Source organism: Sus scrofa, chromosome 1 (genome assembly GCF_000003025.6).
Source record: "Sus scrofa isolate TJ Tabasco breed Duroc chromosome 1, Sscrofa11.1, whole genome shotgun sequence".
In the NCBI taxonomy this organism is placed as follows: Eukaryota; Metazoa; Chordata; class Mammalia; order Artiodactyla; family Suidae; genus Sus; species Sus scrofa.
In genome coordinates, this window is record NC_010443.5 from 22903660 (window position 1) to 22929202 (window position 25543).

The 25543-nt window shown below is 36.6% G+C and overlaps 1 protein-coding gene across 2 annotated transcripts in view; it reads right to left on the bottom strand.

Annotated features, from left to right (window-relative positions):
- VTA1 (vesicle trafficking 1) overlaps window positions 1-20202 on the bottom strand; it is a 61234-nt gene extending 41032 nt beyond the window's left edge. Inside the window, exon 1 of one of the 2 annotated variants that reach the window (XM_021087275.1) lies at window positions 20008-20202. In XM_021087275.1, coding sequence (XP_020942934.1) covers window positions 20008-20119 — 112 coding nt within the window. In that variant the 5' untranslated portion in view covers window positions 20120-20202. The remainder of the gene's footprint in view (window positions 1-20007) is intronic. The other variant, XM_021087276.1, reaches the window with a different exon arrangement.

Below are 25543 nucleotides of genomic sequence, written 5' to 3' on the forward strand. Positions count from 1 at the left end.
TTCCAATGCATTTAAGGGTTATAGCAGATTTAAGGGTTTGGTCTACCTAGGTACTAATGATAGAAAAAAAATGGAGTTCTCAAAGTATTTTATAGATTTACACTGCCTCACTGTAAAAATCATGATGATTTCATTTTCAATGCACAGTAACCACCACACGCTATCACTCTGACAAAAGAAAAGAAAATTCTAATTTGAGAAGCAAAAAAAGCTCTTATTATATCCATTGCTTTGATCACAAATCCGACAAATTTTTTGCCTTTTTTTCTCTTTCTTTTAAGCAGTCATATTTAACAACATGTCCCATTTGGATTCTAATCACCTCTCCCCACTCCACACCTTTTAAAGAATGGCTAAACACCCTCCCCCTCCCGCACTCACCTTGCTTGCTTTTCTTAATTTTCTTTTCATTTTCTTTTCTTTCTTTTTTTTTTTTTTTTTTTGTCTTTTTGCCATTTCTTGGGCCGCTCCTGCGGCATATGGAGGTTCCCAGGCTAGGGGTCGAATCGGAGCTGTAGTGGCCAGCCTACACCAGAGCCACAGCAACGCAGGATACGAGCCATGTCTGTGACCTACACCACAGCTCACGGCAACGCCGGATCGTTAACCCACTGAGCAAGGGCAGGGATCGAACCTGCAACCTCATGGTTCCTAGTCAGATTCGTTAACCACTGCACCACGACGGGAATTCCTCTTTTCATTTTCTAAAGTTTTACTGAAGTATAGTTGATTTGCAACGTTGTGATAATTTCTGCTATACAACAAAGTGATTCTGTTATACATGTATACATATCCATTCTCTTTCAGATTTTTTTCCCACATAGATTATCACAGAATATTGGCTAGAATTCCCTGTGTTATACAGCAGGTCTCATCGGCCAATTATTCCATATACCTCAGTGTGCATATGTCAATCCCAAACCCCCGTCCATCCCTCTCCGCCTTCCCACCTTCCCCTTTGGTAACTCTAAGTTTTTCAAAAGTCTGAGTCTGTTTCTTTTCTGCAAATAAGTTCATTTGTGTCCTTTTTTTTTTTTTTTTTTTTTTTTTTTTTTTGTCTTTTGTCCTTTTTAGGGCCACACTCGCAGCATATGGAGGTTCCCAGGCTAGGGGTCTAATTGGAGCTGTAGCCGCCGGTCTATGCCAGAGCCACAGCAACACCAGATCTGAGCTGTGTCTGGGACTTACACCACAGTTCATGGCAATGCCAGATCCTTAACCCACTGAGCAAGGCCAGGGATCAAACCCGCAACCTCATGGTTCCTAGTTGGATTTGTTTCCCCTGCACCACAACAGGAACTCTCATTTGTGTCCTTTTTTAAGATTCCACATAAAAGTCATATCATGTGATGTTTGTCTTTCACTGCCTAACCTCACTTAGTATGATAATTTCTAGGTCCATTCATGTTGCTGGTGCAAAACAAGACCCTTTTAAACTAGCCATATCTCCTGAATTGCTCAGGCTCTGTACCTTTTTCAGTCAGCTCTTTTTTGGTTATAATTGTGACTGAACTTCTCAACAGCTCCTCTTAGTGAGTTGTTCAGGTCTTTTCTTCCAGTGTTTTTATGCATTTCTTTTATTAAAAGTGCAGCACATAAGCCCTTTGGAAAATAAACATACTGGTTGCAAATCTTACTCCATCTTTCAATTTTTGAACATTGTTTTAAAACACAGAAGCTTAAAATATTTATGTACTTAAAGCTTCTATTTGTGACTATTTTTCTCCTGTCAATTCAAATGAAAGAATGGAAAGTTCTTTTATCTCTAAGAAACTTGATATTCAGTTAAATGATTTTCCTGGTTTTTCCTATGGTTTTTCATATTTAATTATTTAATAATATGCATCAATCCCAGTTACCAGCACCTATCTCAAATACACTCCATAAATAATCCTTTCTTTTTCCAATGATTTGAAGTTCTTTCTTGAATGTTTCTACTTTTTATATGTCATGGCTATTTGATTTCACTTAGATCACAGATCAAATGTCATCTCCTCTAATGATAATATCTACAACTGATAATATGCTTTTTCTTCATCCAAATTTAATCTTATTATGTCTGTTACTACCACATTTTTTTCTGAGGAATTTTGTTCTTGTACTTATTTTTAAACAGAAGGCTTTTAAAGGAGTGCAGGGATCAATTTCATGCCAGGCTGCTCCTATTCCCCTAACCACCCCCGACACCAGCCCAAACTACCCTGAGGCTGGCTGCAGCCTTATGAGAACCATAAGATCCTAGGGACTGACTAGCCGGAGTGTGGGGAAGAAAATATTAGCATTTCTATTTATATGTTTATCTCATTCTTTTAAGTTTCTATTTGTATATATTTTAATAATACATATATTATTCTTATAATACATATATAGTATTACCACATCAACATAAAATGTTATTTATAAATAACTTACATAATATTACAGATTTATGCTTAACTTTTTAAAACTCATGGGTAGGTGAGCAAAAGGTTAAGAAGCACTGCTCACTGTACCTTCACTCTCAAAAGTTTTGCCCCAACCTAGCCCATGTCTCTCCACACAGCCCCATTCCTTCTACAATATTTCCTGGAACTACTGTTTCAGAATCAGCAAAATTCCCTCCTCTCCTCAGATTCCTTCTCCCTCTTAACTCATAATCTTTTTCTCTACAGTACAATTTCCATGGCTCTGTTTTAATCCAACTTCTTTTCTACTTGTGTATAGCATGACCAAATAAATTTTAAGTTGCATTTTTAATATTCCTCCTTAATTTTTCTTGCACTTTATTTTATTTATTTTTATTTATTTATTTTTGTCTTTTCTAGGGCCGCACCCTCGGCATATGGAGGTTCCCAGGCTAGAGGTCTAATCGGAGCTGTAGTCACCGGCCTACAACACAACCACAGCAACGCCAGATCCGAGCTGTGTCTGCAACCTACACCATAGCTCATGGCAATGCCGGATCCTTAACCCACTGAGCGAGGCCAGGGATTGAACCCGCAACCTCATGGTTCCTAGTCGGATTTGTTAACCACTGAGCCACAATGGGAACTCCTTCTTGCACTTTAAAGAGCAGTAAATAATTATATACACAGGGGAGAGTCCATGTATAAACAAACTGAATAATCAGAAGAGCCATTTGCATTTTTCCTGGTTGGTGTTTGGCTCTCAAACGGTTTGAAGCAATGTGATGGTGAGTATAAAGTCAACAATTACCTCCAGGTTGCTTTCGTTTTATTTGTGCTTTTCGTAATATTGATACAACAGACCAATCCTTTCTCAATGTAGCGCTTTCTCCCTTGGACTTCAGTGACACCACGATTTCCTGGGCTTCTCCTCCCTATCAGGCAGCCTCTTGGGTGCTCTTTCTCTACCAGCTCCTTAAAAGGTCCTTTGTGTTAATTAAAACTTGAATATCACTTGAAGAAATCAACTTATTTGCAGTCCTCTCAAGTAATGAGTTTTAATTCTCTCACATTCCTTCTGGTATGTAAGAGGACTAAAAGAGAAGTGGCAAGTTCTCTTTGTATCCCACTGTTACTCAGAGTAGAGACTCTCAATGTTTTCTAAACACGCTGATCTAGGGCTCATCCACTCTCTTTTGATTGTTATGCGCATAATTGTCCATGGACCTCAGGATCTTTCCTTGTCTTTCCATCATCTTGAAAATTTCCCTGGGAGTTCCAGTTGTGGAGCAAGGGAAATGCATCCCACTTATGTCCATGAGGATGTGGATTTGATTCCTGGCCTTGCTCAGTGGGTTAAGGATCTGGCATTGCTGTGAGCTGTGGTATAAGTCACAGATGTAGCTTGGATCCCATGTTGCCACGGCTGTGGCGTAGGCCAGCAGCTCTAGCTCCAATTCAACCGTAGCCTGGGAACTTCCATATGCTGTGGATGCAGCCCTAAAAAGACAAAAGACAAAAAGAAAAAGAAAAAGAAAAAAAAATTTCCCTGTTAACAAGGATAATGGCAGAGACTGCTAGTTGCCCACCCACATCCTTTCTTACAGTCCTCTTTACTAACCAGATTCCTACATTACGAGGGAGTTGTAACGTAGCTAGCTAAAACAGTACATTTCCCAGTACATCCCTCAAAGCAAAATATGGCCAGGTAACTAAGACTAATATAAAACCATAAATTATTGGGAGAGACTTCTGGAAGTCACCTTAAAAAGGGGAATGACAGCAGGGGAAAGATCTTACTGACCCTTTCCTTTTTCTCCTCCCTGCTCCTTAGAATAGAAATGGGATGACTGAAACTCTAGTAGGTATTTTGAACCACAAGGTGACCTTGGTAATCACATGCTGGTTTATAAATTTGAAATTGGAAAGAGTTTGAGTCCCTGATGGCTTCATGGAATTGGCACACTGGGACTGGGTACTGCAACATCAGACTTTCTTTTAAATGAGGGAATACATCCTTATTTTATTTAATGGCTATTTTATTTAGCCATTGTTATTTTGAATTTTCTGTGTTAAGAAAGCAAATCTATTCTAATGCATACATGGTGCCATATTCTCAATTCTTACAAACATTGATCTCCAAAAGTGTATGTACTTTCCCTTACATGCCAACCATTTCATAATTAAATTATCATCTCAAATCACCAGCATCAGCATATCAAGCATTTACTCTAAACTTTGTATTTTGCCTGTTATAAGAGGCTTTCAGTTCGTTGGTGTCTTCCTATTTCTTCATTATAATCAGTCTTTTCTCCTTTAAATTTTCCTCTGCAACTAGCTTTGATTTTATGATATATTTTTCTAGATTTTTTTTCCCCCCACACTCATGGCATATGGAAGTTCCTGGGCCAGGGATCAAATCCAAGTTGCGGCTGCTACGACACGGGATCCTTAATCCACTGCTCCAAGCTGGGGATCAAACCTGCACTGCCACTAAGACAATGCCAGATTCCCAATCCACTGCACCACAGTGGGAACTCCTATTTTTCTAAAACTTTATTGTCCCATCTCCTATCCCTGAATCTTTTTATTATGTTCCTCTGGCAAAAGCAACTATTCTCTTTCCCTCTGCCTGCATACCAGCAACAGACAGCACTAGCAGATCAGCATCACTATAAATATCATAATTATCAACCTCAAATTAACTTTATACCTTTAAAATATTGAATATTCCTGTATTCTTTATTTGGCCAAGGTAAAATAATACACTCTCCCTTACTACAAATTGAGCATGAACTACAGCTGTTTAAACATCCATATTTTTATTACATGCCAACATTTTGCATCCTATGCGAAACATTTGGTTTGAAAATACCCTTAAAGTTCTATTTTGTTTCCCATCTTCTCTCCTGTTATCTCCCATTCTCTGAAGACATTTTAATATTAATTGCGTAAGACTGATTTCCTTATCTTCCCAACCTCTCAAATGACTATTCTAAACATCTTTCAAAAACTTCACCAAACACAAAGAAAATTTAATAGATATTAATTAATTATTCACTATCTATATACTGTTAGCACACATGATAACATGATAATGTGAGGAAATACAGTACTGACAGTTTCATTCCTTTAGGAGGTCTTTCTCTTTATTTCATCATAGTAGTGAACAGTATATGAATCCTGCCATCTAAGAAGTACAATGAGCTACTTAGTAGACCAACTTTGGGGATAAATGGCTTTCTAGCACAGGTAATAGCCCATTAAGTAAACATGCAGAAAATTAATTAGCACTTTCTTGTTACCAAGCAAAAGTGATTTATTCCTATGTAAAAAGCACAATTCTTTTTCTAATTTGTTACTCTTAACTTCTCCTACTCTTGCTTACAATAAAATGGAGATTATCTATATCTTCTTTGAAGCAAATATGAAATTATCACAATTCGCTATCACAACCATCATCGATCTCCCTTACAACACAAATATAAACAAATATCAGCTACTTGTCCTTTAAAAGTTATCCTTAATACAGATGGCTGATAACTGAAATATATAGTATAATGACAAGAGAGTTTAATGGTTTCACCTATGTGTATTTTTTTCTTGGCTTACATGCATATTTAGTCTTTATAAGAACATTATTATAAGGACATTATTATTACTATTATAAAGTGAATTATAAGGACGTTATTATAAAGTAATTGAAGGACTGGGTGGAATCATCTCAGAACTGGAAAGATTAAGGATAAAAACGGGTCTGGCTTTTACATTTTTTAATATCTTACATGGTTTACAATTCTTAAGTTGTATCCCAAGATACATTTCTTATATTAAATGAAAGTGAAAAAATGCTAAATTCACTTATGAAAATTAATAAACACACCAGATCATCTTGATTAATGGATAGAACAAAGGATCACTTTCATATAGAACTCTGTTCAGGACAAGCAATTCATTGTAGCAGAAGCAGTACAATGAAAAATTAATGTTTAATGTGGAAAGTTACCTACTAAAACAGAATAAATATGCACCTAAAATCATCTATAAGAAAATATACTTGATTTATTTCAGCAAGGAAATGTGTTTATTTTCATGAATAAATATTATTTGAAGATGAGTAATGAAGCATATTTGCAAAAGGATTAAATACTTTCCAACCTAACTTTAAATTTAATGTGAAGCATTTAGGAGACAAACATTTACTAATCTTGAAGGTATGTTTAATTCAAAGTTCCATTAAATCTAAACATTAACGTTCTAACACACCCTTGCTTGTACATGAGAAATCTAAAAATATGAAATATATGGTATAAATACATAAAAGTATATAAAAGCAATTGTGAAGAGTGATATGTTAAAAGGTTAAATAAATGGAGCACTCAAATAGAAAATACATTGATGTATAATAGAAAATTTCATTCCAACAAAGAAAACTGAATATATTACTCTATCACAAGTGTATTATAAATACTTGCTGTATGGTTAGTATTATCTTTTCTGAAGTGACTTCTGAATTAAAGATGAAAAACAGAGTATAAATGATATATCAATGAAGGTGTTTCCTTCACTCATTCCTGTATTAAACAAATATTTTTAAAGTTTCTGTCATAATGTAGCAGCTTTAAGAAAAAGTTAGCTCTTGCTGAATTCCTACTAAAAGACTGCTGGTACTTAGCAAACACTAAGTGATGGTTTGGTTATTAAAATGAGAACACAGATTCTAATTCTGGCCACATGGAGTAATGAGATTTGCCATTCTACTGCAAACAACAAAAACACTAGACAAAATCTGCAAAACAAGTTTTCAGACAATGGAAACAGACATGGTAAGACCAAGACATCTGAAGAAAGGAAACATATAAGGAGACACCAACATTAGCCTAGCATTCTGCCTGGAGGCAAACTCCAAACTAAGGAATAGGAGGGAGTCCTAAGCAGAGCACAGTCTTCCAGCTGAGTTGAGAAAACAGACTGGAATTCAGGGAGATGGAGGCAGCTGTAAGTTGGGGCAGAGTTCTAAAGAGGATGGAGCTATAAAGAAAAGAAACCCAGAAATCTGCACAGGGGAAAACCTTGAGGCTCAAACAAATATTACCATGCGCATGTGAAGGAGAAAACTCCATATGGCCAGAGAATGAGCAGAAGCTATGCACTGGACTGTCCCCAAAGCACACACAGGGCTAGGATGCATTCAAGTTCTTACCAAACAGAGTGAAGAGCCTTAGATGCTTTCCGAGGATATTCAGTAGAGACCCCCAAAGGGATATGCTTTAAATAATAGGGTTAATCTGTCCTTAAAGCAAAGGCTACTTTAGACATGACCCCTAAAGCTAAAAACATAAAAAATAAAGCACAAAAGAAGCAAACGTTCAGTAGCAAATTTAACTTAATTGTTGGCCATACCAAGTCCCTTCAAAGAACAGATAGATATTCAGGAACTTAAACTCCAGACATTCAAGAACTTAAAATTCTCTCTGTCCTGCAACCAGTTAAAAACTACAAATGATGGCAACAGGTAGAAGAATGTAAACATAAGGTAAAACAATAAGATAGGCTAAAGCAATGGCAAAATAATGAAAGTAGCAGACAATGATGTTAAAATACTGGGAAATCATCATAAAGTATTTAATGGAAACCATGAATAAAATGAGAAGAGAAACAAAATATACACAAAGGAACACAAAAGGAACTGCCAGAGGTGAAAAATATAATACCTGAAATGACAAAATTTACTGGATAGGATTAATAGTTTAGACACCATAAAAAAATTAGTGAACTTCAGAACACAGCAATAGAAACTACTCAAAGCAGAGAGAAAAAGGATTAAAAAGAAAAAGAAAAACAAAACCAGAGTTTCAGTGAGGTGTGGAAAAACACCAAGTGCTCCAACATATGTGTAATTGGATTCCCTTCTCAAAAAGGTGGGGAGGTGTGGCAAAAACAATTGACAAATTAAAATTTTTTATCCAGTAAAGATATCTTTCAAAAATAAGAATGAAATAAAAGCTTGTTTCACACAGCAGAAGTTGAAAGAATTGGTGGTAATCCTACAAAAGAATTGCAATTTTTTTTTTTTTTTTTTTTTTGGTCTTTTTGCCTTTTCTAGGGCTGCTCCCATGGCATATGGAGGTTCCCAGGCTAGGGGTCTAATCGGAGCTGCAGCCACCGGCCTATGCCAGAGCCACACAATGCGGGATCCAAGCTGCATCTGCAACCTATGCCACATCTCATGGCAACGCTGGATTGTTAACCCACTGAGCAAGGGCAGGGATCAAACCCGCAACCTCATGGTTCCTAGTCAGATTCATTAACCACTGCGCCACGACGGGAACTCCAAGAATTGTAATTCTTAACAAGAAAGAAAATGATAGCAGATTTAAAATAATCTACACAAAAGAATGAAGACTACTGAAAATGGTAACTATGTGGGAATATATTAAAAATTCATTTTATAAGTTTCTTTTTAAAAAAGACTGTTAAAGAGATACATTTAGAATGGATAAACAACAGGATCCTACTTTACAGCACAAGGAACTCTATCTAATCTCCTGGGGTAGACCATGATGGAAAAGGAATATAAAAAAAAATAATGTACATATATGTATGAATGAACACTTTGCTATACAGTGGAAATTGGCAACTTTTTTTTTTTTTTTTTTTGCTTTTTAGAGCTGCTCCTGTGGCATATGGAAGTTCCCAGGCTAGGGGTCAAATTGGAGCTGTAGCCACTGGCCTATGTCACAACCACAGCAACGTCAGACCCAAGTTGCATCTGTGACCTACACCACAATCTTATGGTAACGCCAGATCCTTAATCCATTGAGCGAGGCCAGGGATCAAATCTGCATCTCATGGATGCTAGTCAGATTCGTTTCCGCTAAGCCATGACGGGAACTCCTGGCACAACACTGTAAATCAACTGTAATTTAATAAAAAATAAAGTAAAATAAAAATGTATTTTAGGGTTTATGGCAAATGTATAAGTAAAATGCATGAGGAACTACAGCCAAAGGACAGGAAGAGGGAAAAGAAAGTGAAGTTCTTACCTCATATGTGAAGTGCTATATGACAGTAGACTATGAAAAGACATTGTAAATGCTAGAGGAACCACTAAAAAAAATTAAAACAGTAAGGAATATTTATAAGCCCACAATGAAGGTACAATGGACTCCAAATCGGTTCCAAATAGAAACAATAACTGAGGGTCAAAAAACATCTAAAAACCTTAAGAAGGCACAGAAAAATAAATGACAAATTGAATGCAAGTGGGAACCTATCAAGCACTGATACAATTTTAATCCTGTGCTATTCAAGAATATGTAAGCGTTCACCTTGAGCAATCACACATAATTGTCATAAAAAAATGAACCTTATCTAAGATGCTTTTGGTAAAACTGCATGGGTGCCAAATGTAAGACAATGACAGTTAACTATGAGTTTCTTGATTCCACTACCCTGTCCCCTCAACATTCCGAACAGGATGAAAAAGTCTAAAAATGAAATGATTTACTTTACTCAAAAGGGAGCTATATATATTTGAGCTATAATACTCAAAATGACTATTTTAATAAAATAAAATTCATGTCTGCATATCTGTTTGCAAAAACAAACATAAGAGAATGGAATGCTAATGGATAAGTTAGTAGATCAACTTTCTATGTGTTTTTATTATTAACTTTCATTGCTACAGTAATGTATCCTGAGTCAGCTTATAATGAAAATGATAAACACCTAGACAAGGGGATTACGGACTCAATAAAAGAAAAGAATTACTTACGTTCACTGGCTTAGGTAAACTTGTCTGTCTTTAAAAAATCCAATTTCTGGAGTTCCTGTCGTGGCTCAGTGGTTAAGGAGCCTGGCTAGGATCCATGGGGATGCGGGTTTGATCCCTGGCCTTATTCAGTGGGTTAAGGATTCCATGTTGCCGTGAGCTGTGGTGTAGGTCGCAGACATGGCTTGGATCTCAGGTTGCTGTGGCTGTGGTGTAGGCCAGCAACTACAGCTCAGATTTGACCCCTAGCCTGGAAACCTGCATAGGCCATGGGTGCAGCCCTAAAAAGACCAAAAAAAAAAAAAAAAAAAGAAAAGAAAAAATTCAATTTCTGTGTGATTAACAACAAAAAAATTATAGGTAATTGATTATTAATCCTGCTATTACTGTAGATTACCACCATCAATAAAAAATCCAATATTATTTAGCCTTTATTTAAACTAAATTAAAAATTTATACTCATGTGTCCTAGAACATCTTGTATATGAGATATACATAGGTATTCACAAGTTTTTGAACTACATTTAATTTTTCTGTGATCATATAAGTGAATGATTCTCAAAGAATATTCTATTTTCAGTGAATATCTATTAATTGTACAATATCACCCCCTAGAGGAAACTTTTAAAAAAATCAAACTTGAAACGACTTGTTTAGTTACTTAAGAAAATTTAAAAGGGAAAATAATCTTTCTAGTTTAGCTTTACCTACAACACTAAATCTCACAGAATTAAAAAATTTATCATATGGTGCTCATGTTTAGTAGGGGCTCACAAATATTTTCTGGCTTCATTAAGGAAAAAGAGAGACAGACAGACACATACAGAGTGCAGAGATACAGTAATAAAAACAGGCCTGTCCTCCACCTAGTAGAAAGCTCCCAGATTACTGTATTGGCTCCCTTTTTATTTTTCACCAATTTAACTAGTCCATTTACCCTCACTCACTCTATAACTGGTTTTCTAACTACTACCTATTATCAACAAATTTTCACATACCCATTTCTCATATAGTATCCTTCAGGTCCTACTGGCTCCATCACTTATTAATAGAAGGGCCAGGATGACTGAGGGATTCAAATCAGACATCCTGAAGGAAAGCACTGTTACAAATGCCAAGAGCTACATGAATACTAACATTTGGCCTCTTTATTCACTGACAGCTATAAGGCCACAGTTTCCTCTAGGGACTACTGTTGCCTTAAAATTCAAAAGGTCAATTAGACGGACATTTTTTACTAGGTCATCTCTAGTGACCTAGTACTACCAGGTAATGAATAAAGAGTTCCCAGCAGGGTACAACCTTCTTAAAGTTTACAGTCTAGAAGAAACACCAGGCAAATGAAAAGGAATTAAGGTAAAGCCATGCAAGGCCCAATGAAGACACAGAAAAGCACCTTAAAACTAGAGAGTTTAAGAGAAGGCCTCCCAGAAAAAGTGACATTCAAGCTAGTACTTTTTGGTTAAAAATGAATTGGAAGTGGAGATGCTCAGATCTGGTGTTCTCACTGCTTTCACTTCAGGGTCACTGCTGTGGCCCAAGGCACTTTAAATTTTCTGATAGTTAGTTGGAGCTACTATAGGTGTCTTTTAAAAATATATATCTAATTTTATATCCTGTATTTTCATATAAACTTTTCCCCATGTTACAAAAGATACTTTCTAATTTTAAATAATGACATAATTTTCTAACAGATATACTATAATTTACTTAACCATTTCCACAATGATATATATTTACACCGATTTGAGCTTGGTACAAATGTATAAATAATCACGTAGAAAATTCTGCATAAAGCTCTTAATATTTTTGTGATTATATAATTTGTGATATATTTGTGAAGAGCAGAAGCTTTTCAGAACTAGACTTAGTGAATTACAGATACTTCTACCATTCCATACACTGACAAAATGCTTCCTAAAATTCTGAACAAATTCATACATCCATGTCAATGATTTCACCACATACTTATGTGCACTGGGTTATAACTAGAGTCAAAAAATGGTATGTCTTTTTAATTTACACTTATTACTAATTAAGCTGAATGCTACTAATTAGTATTCTCTCTTTAGCAGTTGTCCATTTATCTATGGGGATCTTAGTTTTTTTTTTTAATAGATTTGTATGAATGTTTTATATATTATGGTATATTGGCTCTTTGTCTCTCAACTATTAGAAATATTTTTTCCTAATGTAATTTTTAAAAATGTACTGTTTGTATCATACAGAATTTCTAAATATTTAGTTAACTTTATCATTGTGTTTTTTTCACTAAGCATTTAAAGCAGAACTTTCTAGTTGCAACAGGAATTACCTGGTTAAAGTAGGAAGTAGGAAGCTATGTCAATACCTTCCTTAGATGGAAGGTGAAGGTATGATATCAAAGAAACCAAGGAGATAAGTAAATTTAAAAAATTTGATGACTATCCAAACAGTGTGGTACTGGTATCAAAACAGACAGACAGACGAATGGAACAGAATAGAGAACCCGGAAATAAACCCTGACACCTATGGTCAATTAATCTTTGACAAGGGAGGCAAGAACATAAAATGGGAAAAAGAAAGTCTATTCAGCAAGCATTGCTGGGAAACCTGGACAGCTGCATGCAAAGCAATGAAACTAGAACACACCCTCACACCATGCACACAAATAAACTCAAAATGGCTGAAAGACTTAAATATACGACAGGACACCATCAAACTCCTAGAAGAAAACATAGGCAAAACACTCTCTGACATCAACATCATGAATATTTTCTCAGGTCAGTCTCCCAAAGCAATAGAAATTAGAGCAAAAACAAACCCATGGGACCTCATCAAACTGAAAAGCTTTTGCACAGCAAAGGAAACCAAAAAGAAACCAAAAAGACAACTTACAGAATGGGAGAAAATAGTTTCAAATGATGCAACCAACAAGGGCTTAATCTCTAGAATATATAAACAACTTATACAACCCAACAGCAAAAAAGCCAATCAATCAATAGAAAAATGGGCAAAAGACCTGAATAGACATTTCTCCAAAGAAGATATACAGATGGCCAACAAACACATGAAAAAATGCTCAACATCACTGGTTATAAGAGAAATGCAAATCAAAACTACTATGAGATACCACCTCACACCAGTCAGAATGGCCATCATTAAGAAATCCACAAATAACAAGTGCTGGAGGGGCTGTGGAGAAAAGGGAACCCTCCTGCACTGTTGGTGGGAATGTAAACTGGTACAGCCACTATGGAGAACAGTTTGGAGATACCTTAGAAATCTATACATAGAACTTCCATATGACCCCGCAATCCCACTCTTGGGCATCTATCTGGACAAAACTCTACTTAAAAAAGACACGTGCACCCGCATGTTCATTGCAGCACTATTCACAATAGCCAGGACATGGAAACAACCCAAATGTCCATCGACAGATGATTGGATTAGGAAGAGGTGGTATATATACACAATGGAATACTACTCAGCCATAAAAAAGAATGACATAATGCCATTTGCAGCAACATGGATGGAACTAGAGAATCTCATCCTGAGTGAAATGAGCCAGAAAGACAAATACCATATGATATCACTTATAACTGGAATCTAATATCCAGCACAAATGAACATCTCCTCAGAAAAGAAAATCATGGACTTGGAGAAGAGACTTGTGGCTGCCTGATGGGAGGGGGAGGGAGTGGGAGGGATCAGGAGCTTGGGCTTATCAGACACAACTTAGAATAGATTTACAAGGAGATCCTGCTGAATAGCATTGAGAACTTTGTCTAGATACTCATGTTGCAACAGAAGAAATGGTGGGGGAAAAATGTAATTGTAATGTATACATGTAAGGATAACCTGAACCCCTTGCTGTACAGTGGGAAAATAAAAAAATTATTAAAAAAAATTTGATGACTGGCTGACTGTGACAGGAATGAGGAAAGGAAGGAAAGGTTAGGTTTATAATTTCTAGCTAATAAATTTGAAAATCTGACATATGGAAGATATTCTAGAAAACTTAAGTATATCAACATTAGCTCAGGTTAAATTTTTTAAGTGGACAACAATCTCAACAATATTTAAGAAACCCACTTAACAAAATAAATATACAGACTTGACATCAAAAGCATAATAAAAAAAAGGAAAAACTGACAAATTGGGCACCACCAAAATTAGACCTTTTGTCTATAAAACTCTGTTATGAAGAGCCAAAGAGAAGCTACAGACTGGGAGAAAATGTTTGCAAAACACATTATGTGACCAAGGATTAGTAAGTAGAATATACTAAGAACTCTTAAAACAATTTACAAAGGAGGGTTGTCTGGGAAAAATAAGAACAGACATTTCACTGATGGTGATATACAGACGCTTAATAAGAAAAGACGTTAACTTCAGTAGCCATGAGGGAAACAGTAATGAAAACCATGATTAGATATCATCACACCTATCACACTAAAACTGAAAAACAGTGACACACCAAATGCTGGTGAGGTTGCAGAGAAGCTGGATGGGAATATAAAATGGTAGAGCTAGTCTGAAAAACAGCTTGCCAGTTTTTTATAAAACCAAACATGTAAGGACTTCCTACTGTGGCTCAGCAGCTTAAGAATCTGACTAGTATCCATAAGGATGTGGGTTTGACCCCTGGCCTTGCTCAGTGGGTTAAAGACCCAAGGTTGCCATGAGCTGCAGTGTAGACCACAGGCACAGATCGGATCCGGCATTGCAGTGACTGTGGTGTGGGCTGGTAGCTGCAGCTCTGGTTGGACCCCTAGCCTGGGAACTTCCATATGCTGCAGGTGCAGCCCTAAAAAAGCAAAAAAAAATAAAAAATAATAAGATAAAAAAATAAAAAATAAAAAAAAATTCAGACGTAATTACCACGCGCACCAGCAACTGAACCAAATGCAAACTTATGTTCACAGAGAAAGGCTACAAAACTGTTCATACCCACTAATCGTAATAGTCACAAACTGGAAACAACCTGTCTTAGTCCACTCAGGCTGCTAAAACAAGGTACCACACACACTGGGTAGTTAGAGGCTGGAAGTCAGTGCCAACATGGCCAGGGAGCTCTATGTGATCTCTTTCCTAAAAGCACTAATGCCGTTCATGAAAGGTCCACCCTCATGACATAATCACTTCCCAAAGGCCCCAACCTACTAATACCATTGCTTTTAGGGGTCAGGATTTCAACATGAATTCTGTGGGGAAAAACAAACATTTAGAGCATAGCACAATCTTTATGTTCATTAATAGCTGAAATGTTAAACTACAATATAAACATACCAGGGCATTGTACTGAGAATTAAAAAAGAAACAAACTATTGATAACTTGACTCACTTAGGTGAGTCTCCATGCAACCGTGCCAAGCAAAAAAAGTAAATTCCAAAAGGTTATACAATGTGTGATTTCATTTATAGAACATTTTAAAAGTGACAAAATTTAAAGACTGAAGAACAGGTCAGTGGCTGCCAGGGGACAGCAGGTGGCATGGAGGGGAAGTAGGTGTGGCTACAACAGGATAACATGAAGGATTCTTCTTAGGAAACTGCTAGTGTTCACCATAGTGATGGATACAGGAACCTACACACCTGATAGACTATTTAGCTAAATATGCAGGTACACACAACAAATTCATAGGAAACTAGGGAGGTCTGAGTAAGACTAGTGCTATGTCAATGTCAATTTTCTGGTTGTGATAATGTATATTTTACAAGATGTTACCTTTGAGGTACACTGGGCAAAAGGCACAGAGAATCTCTGTATTATTTCTTACAACTGTATGTGGCTCATAATTATCTCAAAATTAAAAATTTAATGAAAAAATCTAATAGGATTCTTTTCAGGAATGAGAGGATGTTACAAATATGAGTAAATTTAATAATCAACTATTTACTATACTAAAAAGTTCGAAGAAGAAAACATTAAGCATATTAATCAAAAAGCAATTTGATATATGGTATTTCAACACTCTTAGACAAACAACTTAGAAATACAGGAATATTAAGGTAACAATTTAAAAAATGATAAAACATGAGAGTATTCCCATTAAGGCCAGATAGAAATAATTTTTGAAATCATAAAATTCTGGAAAGGAGAAGGAACAATGGGCACATCCTATGACATATCTATGACTTAATCTAATACCTACCATAAACACAGTAAAAGCGCAAGTTATAAAAGACGTGTTTTGGGAATTTCCATCGTGGCTCAGTGGAAATAAATCTCACTAGTAACCATAACAACGCAGGTTTGATCCTTGGCCTCACTTAGTGGGTTAAGGATCTGGTGCTGCTGTGAGCTGTGGTGTAGGTCACAGATGTGGCTTGGATCTTGCGTTGATGTGGCTGTGGTAGGCTGGCAATACAGCTCCAATTCGACCCCTCCATATGCCGCAGGTGCAGCCCAAAAAACGACCAAAAAAAAAAAAAAAAAGACAGTGTTTTGGAATTCTTTTCATCACATTTCCTTACTGTCCTAAAAGCATGTGAAAAAACTATGAATCGCCATTTAGTCAATCAACAGATATTACATGTAAATTGCCTAATTTACAATTATCCACTATGGCTTAGGTACTGTCTTAGGACTTAACAGATACAACAATCATCAATTTAAGACACACTTCTTGCTCTCATAGAGCTTACGTTCTAGCAAGAATGGAATATTAATAATATTTACAATGATGGCATGCATTGAATAGCTATAAATGTAAATTATGTGCCAGGTGGTAAAAGAAAACAAGGTGTCAATCCCTGTCTACCAGAAGAATCTAGAAGACTGAAAGGTAAAAAGTGTTTATAATACAATGCAATCAAGATAAGGGACATACTTGAAATAATTTCTAGACCAAACCTATAAGGTAAGGAAAACCAATATGCAAAAAGTACTGAGTCAGTAAGAGTAAGGGAGGTGAAGATGAAGAGGAAGTCAGAGATGATTCCAGGCAGAAAGCAACATACATAAAGCATCAGAAATAAAAGAGAATAGGGAACTTTTATAAATCAGCAAGTTACTTTAGCAAAATACTCTTGAATATTTTTTTTTGGATTTTTTTCTCACAAAAATTCTTCCTTGCTCGAGGAATTTAGAAAATTTTTGTTTGCTTTAAGTTTATAAAAATGTATCCTTCCACACATTTTTAGGTCATACCTGCCACTTTTCATCGGAAGTCTAAAGAGATAAAAAATAATTTCTGTACTAATCCAATATTGACATCTAAAAATTATATCAGTTTCAATATTTGCTATTATAATTTAAGATACAAAAAGCTCTTTATTTAAGTGAGAAAAAATACACTTGTATTTTCTTTTAACCTATACTCCTATTTACTTATCCTGCAGAATTTTATTATAAAAAAATATATTTGGAGGTTCCCTGGTGGCTCAGTGGGTTAAGGATCAGGCATTGTCATAGGCAATGTCATTGATATGACTCTGGTTGCTACTGGGGCGTGGGTTCCATTCCTGGCCCAGGAACTTCATGCTGAAGGCATGGACAAAAAAAAAAAGTACTGCCTTGATTATCCTATCATGCTGCTCTGCAAAAAAAGTGTATAGAAATTGAAATTGAAATTTTTGTAAATTTCCTTCATAGTAGGTAAGCTCCATGAATACAGCTCCCGTGAGAGAAAGTATGTGAATATGTGTCAAAATTTTCCTTCAGGAAATGAATTTTTGCAATTATTGTAATGTATAATTGATCAAAACAACATGAATATGTATTTTTTAGTCATTAAATACAAAAATAAAAATTTCCTTGGAAATACATTATGGGTTAAATTGCCTTTTTATGAATTAATATGATTTATCCTCAGAATGAACCAGTGTAGAATACTGGTTCTATCCCTACTTTCATTTTTTATGAATTTAACAAAAGAGAAAATTCATTCTCATAAAGAAGCAGATGAGAATGGAAGCGCTGTCACAGCAAATTCACTGAAGTCTTTAAATTCCTTCTGCTTATAAGCTAAACCCATCATCACTTATCATCAATTAATATTTTTAATAATTTTTCTTGGCTGACATTTTAATTAGGTCTGCCTCAAAATTTGTTTTAAGACTAGAAAAGAATCTGTCACCCATCATTAGAGTATTCACTTACCCAGTTCCTGACCATTTTTATTTTTACTGCTGAGCCTTGATGGGAACTCCTCCTGACCACTTTTAAAGTGAAATCCCCTCCTCACTTCCTACCGCCCTACTCTTGGTACTCCCTATTTTTTCCCCTGCTTTATTTTTCTTATAATTTTTTAATATTCTATATAATATACTCATATTATTACTTAATCTCCCCACTTCATAGTAGATAAGTTCCATGAATACAGGAACTGTACAGCCACAGTGCATAGGTAGAATTCAATAAATACAAACTGAATGAATGACTAATGGTCCCTGCTTGAGGTACCTGAAAAACAAGTCTAATGGAAAATGCTGTTAAGATTTGAACAAAATAAGGTATAGCCTTAAGAGTAATTAACTTACGGTCTACAGAAAAGGTGACATTTAAATTAGAACCTTGGAGTTCCCGTCCTGGCGCAGTGGAAACGAATCAGACTAAGAACAATGAGGTTGAGGGTTCGATCCCTGGGCTCACTCAGTGATTCAGTGGGTTAAGGATCCGGCATTGCGATGAGCTGTGGTGTAGGTCTCAGACGTAGCTCAGATCTGGCGCTGTCATGGCTGTGGCGTAGGCCCGCAGCTGCAGCTCCGATTAGACCCCTGGCCTGGGAACCTCCATATGCTGTGGGTACGGCCCTAAAAAGGACAAAAGATACATACATACATACATACATAAGAACCTGAATCATGAAGAGTTCTCCAAGTGGAGAAAAAAGGCAGACAACCCAAGAAAGGGAAGAGAGCAGAGGTTTGAAAGGGCCTTGCATATTTGAGAAATCAAAGCGGGAGACACCTGGCGTATGGCAACGATAACAGTGGACAGTATTTTAGCTAATCTTATAATGTCCACAACAGAGGACACATTATATTGAGCTTCTCAAAGCTAAAAGTCCTTTTCAGAAACTTTATAGTTGTTTGGTCACTTGTTTTATATGCAATTAAGTTAGACTATGTAATATAAAATAAAGTTTACTGGACCTACTATCTTCACTGCAAAGGAAAAAGTATGAACAAACTTAATCTGTGTGTTTCATCAACTGTAGATTATGTGTATTACAGTCAACCAAAGTGAGAATACTGCTACCAAACGTCTCAGCCCCAGGTATTATTCAAAGAAGTTAAAACCAAAGATCCTCATTAGTGGGAAAGAGTAGTCTGGATGCAAAAGGAGGAATGGTCTAACCCAAGTGCTTGTTTTGTAGCAGCTACTCTTCATTATGAATTTGTGAATGGACTTGCATGTTGTCACAATTAATCTGCACTTATTACTATGTTCTCAATCAATTCATCTCCCTTTTGTCCACATCACTACTGTCTTTAGGACACTTACCTATGTTTTAACCCCAACTCAATTACTTAACTACTCAGATTAATTCCAGGATATTCAGGGTATTTTCAGGAAACCCTGGTGGGGGCTGGAGGCTCTCGGACGTCCATACAGAAAGAAAACCTTAAGAGCTCATGAGCCTATGTGATCAGTTTAAAAATATTTAAGCACAAGACTGGAGAGCTGGTGGCCACCGCCGTGCTTTTGAAGTTTTGCCTTTCTGGGGCTTGCGGGGTTCCAGAGAGAATGTGGGGATCCCTGAGGAGGGCGGGGCCCTAGGGATTCCCACAGAAGGTCAGAGGGTCAGAGGTCAAAGCTAGGTCTAAAGCCAGGGGGGCGGGGCCTTGACTTAAGAACCAAGAGGCAGTTTTGTGGGCCCGGGAGGGTAATGAGGGCCGCGGCGACACGGACAGACTCACAGTAATATGCCACCACAGGGTCCCGCTTGTCATGCTCCTGAGCCGTCCTCAGATGATGCTGAATGCTCTTAAACTGCGGAGGCAGCGGGGGCAGCGGAGCAAGCGCGGCCATCTCCACCCCAAGAACCACCACTTCCTACTCGCGCGCCGCCGACACTTCCGCTTCCGTCTTCGGAGGGCGCGCGCAAGCACGGGCACAGCAAGTCCCGCCCATTTCCCTGTTGCTCAGCAACAGCAGGTCAATTACGGGTTCCCAACAGGGACAGCCTCCGCTTGTCTGGCTCGTAGCAGTTTAGTGCCCCGAGGAGGCTGAGCAGCTTCGCGGTTAAGCTGCTTATGGCACCAGCGCTCTCTGCTGGCTGCTGGCAGAAGGGAAAAGAGATTGTTTTATTTTCTTTGTTTCCACCCTCGACCCCCCTTTTGTGTCAGAAGATAGAAAGGGAAAAACAAAAAGAAAATAATGATTGTTAATTGGCAGAAAGGGTAAAGGCGTGAATTGCCTTTGGCATCATTCAGGAATTTTCTCTTCCAGTTCCTCAGGTTGTACTAATAGAGTCCCTAGAAGCCTTTCCAATTTTAGAAACTTTAAATGCAATTCTTGCGTAAGATGAGAGATGATGTGTTTAAAATGTTGAATTACACTTTTTTGTGTTGACACATTGGATAAAATAACCAGCCGCTTTTTTAACTTAAATACTAAACACGTTAAGCTTAAAAAAAAATTGAACTTTTTTTTTCTGAGCTGGTTACCACAAACACTAGTGAATGAATAATTTGTAGGTCGGTAGTTTCTGGAGAGTGATGAACTATTTGCAAAGTCTTTTGACAGTTATTATCTTGTGATTGCACAGATAAGGCGTTCAAATAATAATTCTTGTTCAATGCTGCCGACTCGTACTTTGTAGGTAGGCATCAACTTTTCCCATCACTGTTACCATCAGTGACATCAATTATTTTTCTCTCCTCTCCATCCTATAATTTTTCAGGACTTTACTCTTTATTTACCTCCTCCAATACCCTTCATCTTTATTTATTTTATCTCAGTCCCCAGTTTTGAGAGTTCATCTTAAAACTAATTTTCATGGAAATTGCACCATCTCAAAGAAACAAGATCTCAAGCTCTGAAATTTCCATCTGCCTATTCTCTAATCCACACTCCACCCATCCTATCCCACCCGTGACCTCAGCAGAACCTGCTCCTTGTCCTGTATAACCTCCAGTCCACATCTTTTGTCTATCCATGTTTGCAGACTACATCATCTTATCAGGAGGCTGCCTTTTTTCTTTTTTTTGCAATGAACTGAATTCTGTATTCTCCCCAATTTCAGCAACACATTCATTACCACTTGAGAACGTGTGTACTGTGGACTGAATATTTGTGTCTCCCCAAAATTTGTGTGTTGAAACTGAATGCCAAAGGTGGGGCCCTTGGCATATGGTTAGGTCGTGCACACAGAGCCTTCATGAATGAGATGAATGCCCATATAAAAGGGACCCCACAAGCTAGACTGTCCCTCCACCATTTGCAGATACAGGGAGAAATCAGCAGTCTGCAGCGTGGAGGAGGGTCCCACCAGAACCTGACTGTGCTGGCACCCAAATCTTCACCTTCCAGCTTTCAGAGCTGTGAGGAACAGGTTTCTATAGTTCATAAGCTGCCCAGTCCGTGGTATTTTGTTGTAGCAGACCGAACAGACAAAAATAGTATTTCTTTCTCCTTCTCTATTCCTACTATCCAGTCGGAAGTTGCTGAGTTGGTAGAGAAATTAATGAAGCAAAGCAGAATGGCATAACCATAAATGTCATTTCTCTGTCCTTATGACTTCTCATTTATTATTTTCCTATTCTTGATTCTCAACTATGGTTGTCCTTAAAGTTCACCCCAGAAATTTTTTAAAAGCTCCTATCTAGGGAGTTCCCGTTGTAGCTCAGTGGTTAACCAATCTGACTAGGAACCATGAGGTTGCCGGTTTGATCCCTGGCCTTGCTCAGTGGTTTAAGGATCCCGCGTTGCTGTGAGCTGTGGTGTAGGCTGGTGGCTACAGTTCCAATTAGGCCCCTAGCCTGGGAACCTCTAAATGCCACGGGTGCGCCCTAAAAAAAACAAAAAGACAAAACAAACAAACAAAAAAACCTCCTGTCTAGGTCCTATTCCCCACCCCTGCCCCCGGGGCATTCAGATTTAATTGCTCTGGGTTGGATCCTAAATATCAGTATTTTTTTTTTAAGTGTTCAGGAAATATTAATGGCACATCCAAGGTTGAGGGCCAATGCTCTAGTGAATCACCAGTACAGGGCTAATGTTTCTTCCCTACTCTCTTCCAGTCAGATCCTCCAGCCTGATTGCCTTGGTCAGAAAATGCACTTCCTGCTGTTGAAATTAAGTTCAGCCAATATGAATTGTTTAACCTACCCCCTGCCACAACAAAGTAAGAGTAATTAGGTAACACTTTCCCCAACATCTACTATGTATCAGGCATGTTTCTAGCGACTTTACATCAGCTCATTTAATCTTGACCATAACCCTGTGAAGAAGATATTATCATTTTCATTATTTTACAGATGAGAAAAATAAAATAGAATTTATGTAAACTATACCAGGTCACAGCCAGTAAGTATGAGTTTGACCTTAAAATCTAGGTACTTTGGTTTCAGAGCCTGTGAACCTACGGCTGCTACTTGACTTTAATGCCACTCTAGACCAATATATCTTTGTATTTTATATTTTCTCAATTTCATCATCTTTTGTCTGAAAATCAAATGTTCCTCTTCCTAGTGAAAGCTGTACCTTCCTATTATTCTCCTGATCTCTCCCTCCAGGACTGGAGGTTGCTCAAAGTACCTTTCTCAAATGAGCATGAATCTTGAGCGTAACTTCTAGGAGAGGAGGGACGAAAAAAAGAAAAAGAAAAGAAAAGAAAAAAGAAATGGTTAGAATTAGTTTTTACTCCACCTGCCAACACATTCTTTCCTTTTTCTAAGTACTGTACCCCTTTACCGGATAAGATGAGGGAGAAAAGTAACAGAAACATTGTTAACATAGCAATACATGGAAATTATGCTATGAAACAAAGTATGTACTAAGAGACTAAGCTAAGTTTTTCTGGTTAGTGTCTTACAATTATGAATTTACTGGCATACTTTACTATGAAGAAAGACCTAGATTCTCTTCCCTCTAACTCTGATCAGTTGGTGAAAGATGTGACATCACCCTCTAGGCTGTGGCTAGAATCTTGGCAAGTTAGGTTAGGGGAGGGCAGACACAGGGGGTGGGAGGAAACATAGGGAGAAGAAAAGGGAGAGAGACCAGAAATAACTGGTGTTTTGATGGAAAAGGTTAAATGTTTTGCACCATTCCCTGGACTCCAGCAAAACTCATCTCACAACAAAACTTTCTGTTCTAATTATGGTCACAACTATTTCGGTAGGAAAGGACAGGGTTCAACTAATGTAATCAGGGTAATGTATCTTTTGGGTATGCTCTATATGGTAAAAATTTGTTTTCCAGTACATGAAACTCACATTCTGATGGATTAGCATCCCCTAAAATAGAGAATCTTTTCCCCTTAACTGTCCAGCAGGAGACTGAAAGAGAAGACGCTGATGTCTTGGCCAAGCCTGTTTACACATCCATGGTTGACACAGGGTCGGAGGTAAAAAATTGCAGTTTATTTTTTCACCATGGATATCTGGTTGTTTCAGCACTATTGAATTATACTGGAGAATTTTTTTAAAAGCACACACACACCTATATATATGTGCTGAACTATTTTTGGTCTCTGTTCGTGTAAGCAATAGATTTATGCACATGCCAATACTACACTGTTTTGGTTATTGTAACTTTTTAGTAAGTCTTGAGAGTACATAAGGTAAGTCATCTACTTTTATTTTACTTCTTCAAAATTATATTGGCTGTTGTAGTTCTTTTATATTTCCATGTAAGTTTAAAAACAGCTTATTGTTTTTACAAAAGCTTGCTGGGATTATGACTGGAATTGTACTGGATTTACATATCAATTTGGAGTGACTGATATTATAAAAGATTAAGGCTTCCCAACCATGAACTCGGTTTATTGTTCCACTTATTGAAAATTTCTTTAATTTCTCTCAGCACAATTTTGTAGTTTTCATTGTACAAGTTTAGCAGTCTATTGTAAAATTTATCTGTGTGTTTCATACTTATGAATATTATATCATATTTATGAATATTTATGTAAATGTTTTACATTAAAATGTTTATGTAAATATTTTACATTTAAAATTTTATTTTTATTACTCTACTGAAATATTAACTTTGATAACTTAGTTACAAATTCTAGAAACTTTTTGCATATCCTTGATAATTTTATATTAACATGATTATGTCTGTGACTAAAGACCATATTTCTTCTTTTCCAATCTGTATAAATTTTATTTTTTGTCTTACTGCATTTGTTGAATATATATATATGTATATATATATTTGTTTTGTTTTGCCAGTCTTACTGACTTCCAGTTCAATGTCAAACAGGTGTGGTAAAGTAGACATCCTGACCTTTTTACCCTCATTATAGAGGAAATTATTAATTCTTCTATTAAGTGGGATATTTCCTGTGGGTATTTTTAGATGCTTTTTATCAAGTTTAGCTTCTTCCCTTTTACAGTGAGATTTGGGCTTTTGTTTGTTTCATTATAAAATGGTGTTAAATGCTTTTATCTCCTATTAAGATGACTAGGTGAGTTTTTTATTCCATTAACCTAGTTTAATTACATTAATTAGTTTTCAAATGTTAAAACAACTTTTCATTCCCGGGATAATCCCCACTTGAGCACGTTGTATTATCTATATATATTGCTGGATTAGATATGCTAGATTATTTTTGCTAAGAATTTTTGATATCATGGTTATGCTGTCTTCATTAAAAGATATGGCAAATAGTCTCTCCTAATTCCTAAAAGAAATTGTTGAGTATTATTTCTTCCTTAAACATTTGATGGAATTCACCAATGAAGCTGTCTGATGTTTTCTTCCTGGAAAAGCTTTTGATTTTCAATTTAATTTTTTTAATAGGTATAGAGATATTCATATTTTCTCTTCATTATTGACTCAGTTTTTATATGTGTCTTTCATGGAATTTTTAATTTCATCTAGGTATCAAACTTATTGGCCTAACATTGTTCATGGTGTTTCATTATATTCACTTAAATGTTCTGTTGTGATGTCCCTTTTTTTTCCATTATGATATGGATATACTCATACTTATGAGTAATTTTCATTTTCTTCTTTATTATCTCAGTCTGTCTAGCTAGAAATTGATCAGTTTTAAAAATCTTTTCAAAGAACTAGCTTTTCATTTTCTATTTCAATGTTTTGTGCTCTTATTTTTATTTTCCTCCCGTTTAATTTGTATTTAAACTGTTTTTAAAAATAATTTCTTAAGTAGGAAGTTAAAATCATTTTATAAATTTCTGTCTTTGTAATATAATATTTAGAACTTTAATATGCTGCCAAGAACAGTTTTAATTGCTTTCCACAAATTTTGATAAATTATGTTTA